Source organism: Carettochelys insculpta, chromosome 5 (genome assembly GCF_033958435.1).
Source record: "Carettochelys insculpta isolate YL-2023 chromosome 5, ASM3395843v1, whole genome shotgun sequence".
NCBI classification, from domain to species: Eukaryota; Metazoa; Chordata; order Testudines; family Carettochelyidae; genus Carettochelys; species Carettochelys insculpta.
In genome coordinates, this window is record NC_134141.1 from 125,826,656 (window position 1) to 125,839,390 (window position 12,735).

General features: G+C 46.4%; 1 protein-coding gene across 1 annotated transcript in view; it reads left to right on the forward strand.

Annotated features, from left to right (window-relative positions):
• LOC142013949 (dynein axonemal intermediate chain 1-like) overlaps positions 1–12,735 on the forward strand; it is a 233,542-nt gene that overhangs the window by 103,732 nt on the left and 117,075 nt on the right. Inside the window, exon 13 of the mRNA XM_074995971.1 lies at positions 8,447–8,526. Within this exon, the coding sequence (XP_074852072.1) occupies positions 8,447–8,526 (80 nt within the window). The remainder of the gene's footprint in view (positions 1–8,446; positions 8,527–12,735) is intronic.

Genomic DNA, 12,735 nt, shown 5'->3' on the forward strand with positions numbered 1-12,735 from the left:
TCACTAATGATGGAGAAGGTTTAACTCTCCAGCTATGACTTTACATCATGTGAAGGTGTGATTGAAGGGTAGGCATGTCCACTCTAGCTTTAATCTAGCTAGCTCATAACAGAACATAAGAGTTGCCACCCTTGGTTAGACCAATGGGCCATCTTGCCCAGCACCATGTATTCCAGCAGTGACCTGTACCAGAGCTTGTGGTGGAGTTGCAGAACAGATCAATTTTGAGTGATCCTTCCTGTCTTCCATTTCTAGTTCCAGTCAGAAGTTTAGGGTTGCCTGAAGTTGGAGTTGCACCCTTGACCAGCTTGATTCATTGCTGTTTGTGGATCTATCCTCCAATAACTTAAGTATTTCTTTTTCAACCCAGATATGATTTTAACTTTTGTTACATCCCAAGGCAATGAGATCCACAGGTTAGGTATGTGTTGTGTGAAAGGGACTTCCTCATGTTTGTATTAAAAACTGATGCCTACTAATTTCATCAGATGACCCCTGGTTTATTTGTTTTTTTTGAGAGAAGGGGTAAATAAGTCTTCTTTAGTAACTTTTCCACACCATTCTTGATTTTATAGAGTTCTATCACATCTCCCTTTTTCTAAGCCCTAATATTTTTGTTCTCTCCTTGTATGAAGGCCATTCCGTACTCCTGATCATCTTTGTTGCCTTTCTCTGAACTTTTCCAGTTCCACTGTATCCTTTTTGATTTGGAACAATCAGAAAAGGACACACAGTACTCAGGGCGTGAATGCGCCAGGGATTTGTATAGTGACATTCTGGTATTTTCTGTCTTTTTATCTATCCCTTTTCTAATGGTTCTTCAGATTCTATTAGCATTTTGACCTATTCTGCGCATTGAGCTAAAGTTTCAAAGAACTCCAAGATCTTTCTTGAATGATAATGGCTAATTTAGAACTGAGCATTACAAATGTATAGTTGCAACTGTGTTTTCTAATGTGAATTACTTTGCACTTATCAATATTCAATCTGCCATTTTATTGCCCTTGTACCTAGTTTAGTGAGAGTATCTTGTAACTCTTTACAGTCAAGAATGGATTTCATAATCTTGAGTAATTTTTTATCAGCTGCAGACTTTGCCATGCCACTGATCAGTAACAAATATGTTAAACAATACAAGTTCCAGTTCAGATCCAGGGGAGGCACCCTGCTCTTCACCTCTCTCCATTGTGACAGTTGACCATGTGTTTCTTTGTTACCTTTCCTTCAGTTACTGATCTCTGACAGGGCCTTCTCTCTTATCCCATAACCAATTAGTGCTTCACTGCTTTTAACGGGGAAACTTCCCAAAGGCTTTCTGAAAGTCCAAGTGCTCTGTATCTCCTGGATCACCCTGATACACATTTGTTGCCTCCCCTCAAAGGCATGATTTCCTTTTACAGAAAGGAATTTTACTTCTCCCCAACAAATTGTGTGCATCTTTATGTCTGAAAATTCTCTCCTTTAGTACAGTTATACCACTTTGCCAGGTATTAGAGTTAGGCTCACTAGTCTGTAATTGCCAGAATTGCTTCTGAAGCCCTTTTTAAAAAATTGGTGTTACATTAGCTCTAGTTAGTAGTTCTGCAATCTCAAATCTGAATTCCTTCAGACAAGCTGTCCGGATAAGTACCCACGCTTCTGGCAGGCTTGTGCAGCCCATACTGAAGCCTGTGCTGTAGTGACTTCACTGCTTATGATACCAGAACTATATAGATTAAAGCTTAGTGTGGCCTGGTGCGTGTGCCATATCGCCTCTCTGAATGCAAACAAAGCAGAGGTCATTTCTATCTAGATAAAGCTAGTCAAGCTCAAAAATTTCACCTTCCTTTCGCCTAGGGCTGATCTCAACTAGCCACAATGAGGTAAAATACCAGTTCCATGCCTCTGTCACAAGAGAGAACATAAGAATGGCCACATTGGGTCACACCAAAGGTCTGTTTAGTCCAATATTCTTTCTTCTGACAGTGCCCAATGGGAGGTGCCCCAGAGGGAACCAACAGAACAGGTAATCATTAAGCGACACCACTCTCTGTCACCCATTTCCAGCTTCTGACACATAGAAGCTAGGGACAACATCTCTGCCCCTCCTGTCTAATAGTTATTGGACCTGTCTTCCACGAATTTATCTAGTTCTTTTTTTAATCCTATTATCATCTTGGCCTTCACAACTTCCTCTGGCAAAGAGTTTCACAGGTTTATTGTATGTTGTGTAAAGAAATATTTCCTTTTGTTTGTTTTAAATCTTCTGGGGCTTAATTTGATTTGGTGCCTCCTAGTTCTTGTGTTATAAGAGAGAGTAAATAACACTTTATTTATTTTTTCCACTGCAGCCATGATTTTGTAGACCTCTATCATATCCTGCCTAAGTTATCTCTTCCTCAACTAAAAAGTCCCATTTTTATTAACCTCTCCACGTAAAAACTGAGCTGGGTTAGCTGTCCTGCTGTAAAAACATAACTTTTATTTATTTATTTATTTTTTGGTAGAGAAGACAGTATTCCAGAGTTTGCAGAAGGTAATTCCCTGTGTGTTTAGGAAAGTTTCAGTGTTAACAATTTGTTGAGCATACCATATATTTGTGAGAAGGAATTACTTTGATGAATGCTGGTGGTGAGTCACTGTGAAAGATGCCCAAAGTAAACCAATGTCTTGTGAAGTTCCATTTTGCTTTTGTATTTCTTTGTGTTAACGCTACCAAGAAACAGATTTTCAAAAATTTTCCTCTAGCTATTATAGGCCAGGCTGGTAGCCAAGTTAGAGCTTGTGAAAAATTGAAGTTTGCTCATCTTCAGTACAGGCTTATTAGACAGTGGGTGGTGGGAACAGGAAGCAAATTGGATGAGGGGCCAGGGAGAGAAACTGAGACTGGAAGGGCAAGGGTACTGGGACTAGCAACTGGTACAGTGGTGGTTGGAGAGTGGGAAGGGGAGATGGGTAACAAGGTGCTACAGTGCAGGCAGCAAATTAGGACTGGCTGGGCAAAAACCCTGGGACAAGGAGCTGTGAGAGGCAAAGGTGCAGAGATTGGATGAGAAGCAGGAGTGCCAGAATCTTGGTAGAAGTGGTAGGCTCTGAAGTCCCACCCATTACATGGTTAGGGTGACCACATTGCTCTGTGGCAAATACGGGCCAGAGATGGGTGCTGCTGTCCCATGTCAGGGCTCCTCAGCTGTGGGGGTGGTTGCCCCCCACGAGGCACCTGGAATGGGGGCTCCGCAGCCTCCTGATGAGGGGGGAGTGGAGGATGGGGGCTCCTCAATTTCTTGGGGGGCAGGGAATGCAGCAGCTCTCCTGCAGCAAGAGTCCCTGGCAGTGGGGCTACTGTGCTTGGGAATGGGGCGGCCACCACATGGTGGGGCTCACCGGCAGTGGGGGCTGCCATTATGGAGAGCCAGGGAATGGGACAGCCGATGAGCAGAGGAGCTCCCTGGCAGTGGGGGCTGCTGCCCTGAGACACAGGTTGGCGGGGAACAGGAGCCCACAAAATACAGGACAGTTGGCCCATTTTATTTCAAAAGTTGGGGCACCAGAGAGGCAGCTTAAATAGAAGACTGTCCCAGGAACAAAGGGGTGGATGGTCACCCTATTCATGGACTCTCCCCTGCACCTCCTCCTACTCCAAGGCCCTGCCACCAGTGTATCTCCTGCACAAAAAAGGTAGAGGGGCAGAGGTTCCCCACAGCAGCCTGGGCTCCCTGACCAACACTTACTATTGCCCTGATCCAGCTTTTGGCCTAGGTGGCAGCTAGCGGGAGCAGAGGAGGAACAAGGGGTGCAAAGCCATGATTGGGGTGGGTTGGGGGGCACTAAGGCCCACTTCAGCTACCTCCCCCACTGGGAAGAGTCCGGAGCAACTGGCAGGGGCTGTTCTTCATGGTGGGGGAGAGCTGATGGGGCTACTGTACCCGTTTTAAAGAGAGGGTGGGCATGTCCTCCTGGCCCCCTGGTCCAGCACCTTGATGAGAAGCTTAGGGAAAGAGAATGGGACTAGAAGTCAGACGGGTGGGGGAATGTGCATGGTGGGGGATAACTAGCTCTGGGAATGAGGGACGGAACTGGGACTGGCTGGGCAGAGAGATTGGGGGTAGGGTGGCAGTGGGGAACTGGGAGTGTGGAGGAGGCTACTTCACCTTTTAAGGCAATGGGACTGGGCTGAAACACCGAAGAAGAAGGGATGGGGCTAGCAGAATGACCTGAGATAAGGAGCCAGTGGGAATCGGAAGGCAGAGAGACAGAACAGAGACAGCTTGCATGGGGTGAATAGAGAAGTCTGTGCCCCCTAGAGTTCATTCCCCTCCAAATCCTAGAACGGGATCTGGGATTCCTGACTCACTTTTCTCTGCTGTCAGCACATATCTGTGAGACCCAGTGGTAAAGCGACTCATCCCCATCTACGGCTGGGCCACATGGAGGATAACCACCTCCTACTGTTCTCAGACACTTTGTTAACTCAAGTGGCAGAGGTCTGTTGGCTGGATCTAAAGATGCCAGCCCTGCTGATCTATGATGTGGATGTCAAAGTGATGGAATTTCAGGGCTAGGGGAAGGAATTCCAGTTTTTTGTTTTGTTTTGTTTTTTAAAGAATCTAGGAAATTACACACAAACTACATTAAGAGAACATTATTAAAGCTGCAAAATTGAGTCCCCACCCAAAAGAGGATTGTGGTTGGTCACAAAGCTGTTGTGGGGGGACGTTGTCATGTGTGTGTGGTGGGGAGGCTGACCTTACAGGTGAGTGACTGGACTGCCCAGGGTCCTGTGTTTGAGGGGTTCCATGGTCCATCCCTCCCTGCAACCAGCCAGCCCAGGGTCGCTTTATCTCCTATGCCCTGAGCCCAGATTTGAGCAGGGGCAGGACTGGGCATACCTCAGACAGGGGTTCCTATTGCAAGCCAGGCTCCAGGTGCTAATCTCGGTGGTGCTGGGAAAGAACAAGATTTCTTCTGCACCTCTACGGGCCACTCTTCAGGCCAGGTCACATCCATCTGCAGGAACCTCCCCCAGCTGACATAGGAGAGGGACAGTGAGCAGTTTGATGTTCTGTTTTTCCACATCATTCAATGTGTGGCTTCAGGCCTTATTTACTGCCCACTAGTCAGACCTACTCTGAATATATAATTATTAATTTCCTCCACAGGCTCTTCTGTGGGCCCCAACTTTATAGTAGTCTGAGAATGTCATGGACATTAACAAGTTTGTTTTCAGACCAGCCTCATGAGATGAGGCCTTATCTCCATTTTGCAGATTGGGAATTAAGGATCAAACAAGTATCAGAGGGGTTGCCATGTTAGTATCCACAAAAACAACGAGAAGTCCTGTGGCACCTTATAGACTAACAGATATTTTGGAGCATAAGCTTTTGTGGGCAAAGACCCACTTCGTCAGATGCAATGTCAAGGATCAGGCAGATTAGGGTCAAAATATCCACTAATTTTGGGTAGCTAATTTGAGACATATAGCACCCAATTTTTCAGAATACTTAATATGTAACACGTCATATCTTCAAGCACAATTCCTATTGATTTCAGTTGCAGCTGTGAGTGCTCAGAACTTCTGCACATCAGACCTTAGAGTCTCAATTCAGGCACCCAGAAAAGGAGGATCACACAATTAGTGACGTGTGAAAAGTATGGTTAAATTGGCCCCCACAGTTACTTTCTGTGAAGTTGTAACTCTAGATCTCAGTGTATGCTTTGATTAGCAGAGGTTATAGTGCAGCCCGTCTTAGTTCCATCCTCGCCCATTAAACATGAACACCATGCCTCACAACACAACCTCTAGAGTCTTGGGGTTCATTATTGTTATGTTACAATTTAAGATGTTTCCTTTCAATCCTAGTCAATGCAACAGTCAGTATTTAAAATCTCAGTTGAGACAATGGATTGCATTTTCAGAATTTTGCAGCTTTGTGCTGCAGCAGCAGAGCCTAAAAGGATCGATGAATCCTGAACAGTTATGATTGATAATCTCTTTAAAAAAAAAAAAAGAACACTACATCCTGGGATGATTTGATGTCAAGATGGGGCTGGAGAGAGAAGACTGATTCTCTTTCCTTTTTTAAAGTCATGCTGGGGAAGGATCTGTTCTTGAAACACTGCATGTCTGGCATGTTTGGGGTCTAATAGCATGCCCATTGCTCTGTTATCTGAGTGTCTTCCAAAGTTAAAAATATATAGGGAAACTAGTATGTGTCACATGATATTTCCTTTCCATCCCTTCCCAAGCAGGGCCAGAACGGGACACGCCCAGAGTTGAGTGTGAATGAGGTTACGGAGGTTTGAGCTTTTTAAGTTTTGTTTTGTTTCCTACTTGGAAACATGAGGGTTTTTTTGTTTTGTGTGTGGCCTCTGACTTATTTTTCTGTGGCTCCATTGCTCCTGACCCAAAAGAGGTTTGCCACCCCTCTGTTAAATGACCATACTATGTGTTTCTTAGGAAAAAGAAAAGGAGCTGGTGAGTTCTTTATTGGGTCCAGAAGGTGCTGTGGTTTTGATTCTAAATTCTTTCAGAAATGAATTCCACAGCCTTGAGCCAGACTCTGGGAAAAACCTTGTCTTCAGCAGTGCCCAGTTTACCCATGAGCTAGACAGTTCTGTTGTTCCATGGTAGAGCTGTCAGGGGCAGCAGAAGATCCACAAGGGATCAGGTCATTTAGGGATCCAGCACCCACAGCATAAGAGTTATAAAATAAAAAGTGAGATTTGATGAGATGTTCTTATGGGAACACAGTGGAGTGCAGGGAAGGAACATATGTGATCCCCTGTGCCACTTAGGGGCGGGGAGGCTGCCAGCTAACACCACTGTGAAAATAGTACCAGGAAGAGAAGGCTCAATTTGGGCGAGAGACTAGACTGTTAGAGAAGATGCAAGAAGCACTTCTCAAAGGGCTCTGACTTCTACTTACTGTGTGAGAGATTCAGTAAAAGGATCTGAACTGTTGGTCTGGATTTTGATCCCAAATAGGGAGAATGAGTCCTAGTTACTAACCCATGGAAATATGCCAGAGTAAACTTGTGCATTTGCGATATTCCTCTAGCCATGGAAACTGTTGCCTTTGCAGTTGATCTGATGTATGTTTTTGTGTCAGCCATTCTTCCTTTTCAACTGGAGTGTTTGAAGAGCAGTCTCTCTGGTTTTGATTGTGTGTGATGGAGGTTGTACACTTAGCATTGTCACATCCTGTGTAGAATGCTCTCTTGGGGAGCTGCAGGACACTTCAGAAAAGGAGGCTATTCTTCCTGTGTCTGTATAAGAGCCTAACGTTAGGCAGCTCTCTTTTGGGTGGTGTGGGTGGCACAGCTGATGATTTACACAGTTTGCAGATGCTCTAAAGACCAGGAGTTCAAATCACTTCATTGGTTGACCTCTGTGGCAAGTTTGCAAGACAGTGCATTAGCCAGAGGCTCAGGCAACCTGACTGCTGCCACTGACCTGCTGGCTGACTTTGGGCAACTCATTTCCCATCTCCACAGCTGTGTCTACACGTGCACGCTACTTCGAAGTAGGGGCACTAACTTCGAAATAGCGCCCGTCGCGGCTACACGCGTCGGGCGCTATTTCGAAGTTAACTTCGACGTTAGGCGGCGAGACGTTGAAGTCGCTAACCCCATGAGGGGATCAGAATAGCGCCCTACTTCGACGTTCAACGTCGAAGTAGGGCACATGTAGACGATCCGCGTCCCGCAACATCGAAATAGCGGGGTCCTCCATGGAAGCCATCAGCTGAGGGGTTGAGAGATGCTCTCTCTCCAGCCCCTGCGGGGCTCTATGGTCACCGTGTGCAGCAGCCCTTAGCCCAGGGCTTCTGGCTGCTGCTGCGGCAGCTGGGGTCCATGCTGCAGGCACAGGGTCTGCAACCAGTTGTCGGCTCTGTGGATCTTGTGTTGTTTAGTGCAACTGTGTCTGGGAGGGGCCCTTTAAGGGAGCGGCTTGCTGTTGAGTCCTCCCTGTGACCTTGTCTGCAGCTGTGCCTGGCACCCTTATTTCGATGTGTGCTACTTTGGCGTGTAGACGTACCCTCGCAGCGCCTATTTCGATGTGGTGCCGCACAACGTCAAAGTTGAACATCGACGTTGGCAGCCCTGGAGGACGTGTAGACGTTATTCATCGAAATAGCCTATTTCGATGTTGCTACATCGAAATAAGCTATTTCGATGTTGGCTTCACGTGTAGACGTAGCCCACATGTCCTGTTTCTCCTCCCACCTTGTGTAGTCAGTTTGCAAATTCTGTGGGGCAGGAGCAATCTCTCACTATGTAATTACACAGAACCTATTGCAATGGGGCCCCAGTTTCTACTGGGAACTTCTAGGTTTTAGTGCAGTATGAAAAATATTTTTAACACCTCCATTGATGGAATGTGTGCAATTCTCAAGAAACATATGTTTGATGTCATGGTCATCTCTTGAACTGACAGCTCTCTCTCATTCACTCTCTCTTCGAATAGGTTGTGGAACTTCCTTTGATTTTCACAAGAAGATAGATTATTTATTTCTCATTGGCACTGAAGAAGGGAAAATCTACAAGGTAAAAACCGTTTCAGAGAAACCTCTTTTATTTCTCCTCACTGTTGTCTTTTTCTTTCTCTGTATTTCTATGTCTGTCCAGGGGAAGTACTGGTGGATTGCTGAAATATGCCTGAGAAGTGCCATTTGAACTAGGATGTAAAAGAACCTATAGAATAGGATCTGGTGTAAAGGCTTTTTATGCAAATCTCGTCCCAGAATGTGGAATGCAGCAGGAAGCTAAATCAGACTGAAGTGAGAGAAATTCCTAGGGATACAGTGCCTTCTTCTGAGCCCCTGCCGTGGAAATAGCAGGGCTGAATTAATCTGGTTTTTAAAATCACAGAACTTTCCAGACTTCTTTTTTAGAGGGAGCCTTGCAAGTGCAAACCTCCACTCTATCTCCTCCCCAATGCCTGCCCTCACCCCACCTCATCCTGCTTTTGCTCTGTCTCACTTCAGTCACTGCCCTTGCCTCCACCAGCTTGTCAAAGGCCCCACCCTCACTGATATAGCTGCATGGAAAGAGATTTCTACAAGAGATTCAGTGTCTTGCACAGCAACGAAGGGTCCTGTGGCACCTTCTAGACTAACAGAAAAAGTTTTGAGCGTGAGCTTTCGTGAGCGCAGACTCACTTCATCAGATGCACATCAGATGCGTCTTGCATGGTTCTTTAGGTTTCGTCCTGCCAAGACCTGAAGCATCAGCCGAACTGATGCAAGCAACAGGCTGCTAGATACAAGGACAGTGGCAGAAACTGGTGTGTGTAACTTTTAAACTTTGTATTTGCAATACATGTAGCATTCTGCCTTGTCCCTGAAAAGATCTCCTGTGCTTCTTGTAAGCATAACACAGCGACCCTGGGAGGTTTATTCCATTAACACCTGAGATCCTTCTATGGAAACTGAAACCATCATCATTCTTGTCTGCACGCCTCAAATGCCTGACTGTTTGCAACAAGTGTGTACATTTTGTAGGGTCAGTTTCAGTTCCCATGTTTACACATCCAGCCCAGTATACCACTTACAAGGCTCATAGTGCACTTCACTAGCATAACAGATGCTAAATGTGATCAAGTTAGATCAGGAGGCTTGCTGAAGAGTTACAGGAATTTAGTTTTTGCACCCCAAAGACTCCAATTAATCCAAACTACAAAACTTAACCCAGTTTCTTACAAAGTCACATTCACTGTTTGGCTACTCAAACTTTTTTGCACTTCCAGTGCCGTCACTTATCAGAAAAGGGATATTGTTGTTAAATATTCTTATTGCAGGAGCTCTAAAGGCTCCAACCCAGACTGAGGTCCCATTGTGTTAGATGCTGCACACACAAAAATAAGGCGCCTGCCCTGCAAGGTATTCCTGAGTTCAGCAGAATGGTCATCACTAGCTACCTCAGTTTATCAGTCAGTATCATCTGAAGTTTGCTAATATAAGGGCAGACAAACTCTCTGTCACTGAGCTGCTACTTCTACATGTTATTCTGTTGCCTGGAATGTGCTTGAGTGGTGCATGGTGTAATCACACTTCATGCTTTTTGACATTCAGTTACATGGGGGATTTGTGTTCGGCTGGTTTTTGAAAGAGTCTGCTACAGAGCCAGATAGGACCTGGATAATTTGAGAGGTGAGGGAAGCTACTGTATTCAACTCTCACTGGTAGTTATTGACATGAAAGACCCTTAATGCCTAGATCCCACAAAAATAATATTCAAGGAAATATTTTCAAAGATTCTGTCTAGGCAGAAGTTGACACAGGTTTGATCAAGGAACAACATAGTCATTGTTTTGAGAGGCAGCTTGGGAGGCCAGTGGTGTCTTGGTCTACAGTAAAATCCCACATTATGCTGGGATTGCGTTCCTTGCAACCCCCACATAACTCAAATTTCACGTAAGTTGGGGGAAGGGGACCCTTCCCTTCTCCTCTAAACCCCTGGGAGCCTGGAGCCAGGTGCAGCAGCTCTTGGTCATATTTCAGGCTCTCGCTCAGCCATGGGGAGCTGGGAGCCAGGCACAGCAGCACCTGGTCAGTTTCCCAGCTCCCCACCTCTTGCTGGAGTCGGGAAACTGACCAGGCACTGCTGCACCTGGTTCCTCGCTCCTATGAGGCTTAGGGGCTTCCCCCGTCCCTCCTCCCCCCTTCTCCCAGCAGCAGCATCCCCCTGGCTTCCCCACCTGGGGGAAGTGGGGTGTCTGGAGCCTGGGATTTCAACATTCACGTTAATGCAATTAATGCTCATGTCGAAATTGCGTAAAGCAGGGGTTTACTGTACAAGGTTGTTTGGTGCGTTATGCTAGACTGCTGTAGGCCCGCAGCATCAGGCTCCCTTGAGAAAAGAAAAAGGGCAAAAGAAAAGACTGTCTTGTTAAAACTTCATCCTCCAGTTATAAACCTGCCTCTTTCTGAAACTCCTGTTTCCCTCAGCGTTGGGTTGTTGGAAGGAACCATGGCCACATGCCTGCCAGGCTCCTTCCAGTCCTTGTAAACAAGAAGCCAAGCTGCCTCGCAGCCCTAGCCATGGGCAGCCATCGCAGAGTGCACAGCACAGGCAGAAGTGGAGCAGCTCATTCCCCGTGCTCACCTGGTCTCTCAGTCAGGCTGGTTCCAGCAGGTCCTGCCTCCATTTCTCCCTGCCCCAGGAGCAGAGGGAGGAGCAGCCCCTTCTCCTTCTCTCTCAGAAACCCCTCTCCAGTCTCTTTCTTGCTTACACACATGCCTGGTGGAGGCCAAGTGGAAAGCCCTTCCTCTAACCGTAGGCAAACAGGCAGGGGCCGGGCAGCATCCAGCCTGACTTCTGTAGAAAATGAGCCCCTACCTGCCCACTCTACTGTGAGGTTTGTGCACTGACTCTGATCTAACTGCTTCTGTCCTACATTCACTACCATGCTGGCCAGTTTTACGCTTAACTAAGGCAACAGGCTCATAGACCTTAGAGATGGAACGGACTCATTTCCCTTGCAAGGGTAGGAACCATGGCCTGACTGTGCAAGGTGCTGTACCCCCTCAGCACCACTGAATCACAGCCAATTGGAGCTGTTGGGGGGGAAGTGTCTGGAGGTGAACACGGGGAAGCACAGAGACACCCCTTCCCTCACCACCAAATGGGAGATGCCTCAGGTAAGTGCCCCACACCCTAATCCCTTGCACTTGCCCCAGCCCCGAGCCTCCTCCACCAAGCCAGCTCCCTCCTGGACCCCACAACCCAACCCTGAGCCCCCTCCTGCATCCTAACTCCTTCCTAGGCCCTGCACCACCATCCACCGCTCTTGCACTGAGCCTCCTCCAAACTCCTTGCCCCAGCCTGGAACCTCCTCCTGCACTCCCAACACCTCAGCCCCACACCAGACCTTGCACCCCCAGCCAGAGCCTTCATCCCCCCAACCAACCCCTCTCACCCACCGATCCCCACAGCCTCACCCTTGCCACAGATTGTCCATGTGCACCAGTGCAACACGTCATATCCATTGGTGCAGATAACAAAATTCATTCCAAACATGGACATAAAAAAGTAGAGTGAATATTGATCACAGGCTGCTAAATTTCACCCAGCTACCTCTGAATTCACCCTGTAACTTGTGTTTGGCTAAAGCATCCCTTCCATGGATTTTTGCTCCCATTGTAAATCACTCTCATGGTTAAAAATGTGTGTCGTCTTCCTAATTTGAAAAACAAAGCACATTTCTGTCTGAAATTGTTACTCACCAAAGTTACAAAAGCTTCTAAGCTGTCTGGAACTGAAAGAAGTCGGCACATCTTTCCCCTCAGTCTTCTATTCACCGAGGCTGCTTATTACACACTTCAGAATCCCACATGACTGAAAAATGTGAAATGTGACCTTCAGCATGCAAATTTTGAAGATAAGGAAGCAGATGATTAGCCCCAAATTGAGACTGTATTGAGTCTGTTTAATCTTTCACAACGCTGTCCCAGATTTGTTTAGCAAGATTTTCTCAGATTTCGGTGGTGATAGATGTGTTCTCAGGGAGTCAGTATTATTATTACATTGTGATGGTAAAACAAAGAATCAATTAACACCAGTGCAGGGTTACTCTAATAAGACAGCTGGCAACAGGGTTACAAGACATACAGAGAAGGAAAAAGAATTCATAGAGGCTATGCTACAGCATTTGTTTGTACACTCATCCCTTGTTTAATGAGTACTTTACTTATGAGTACTCACTAAAATGAGGACTATACATACCTACCTTTATTGACTGTATGAGTGAACTTC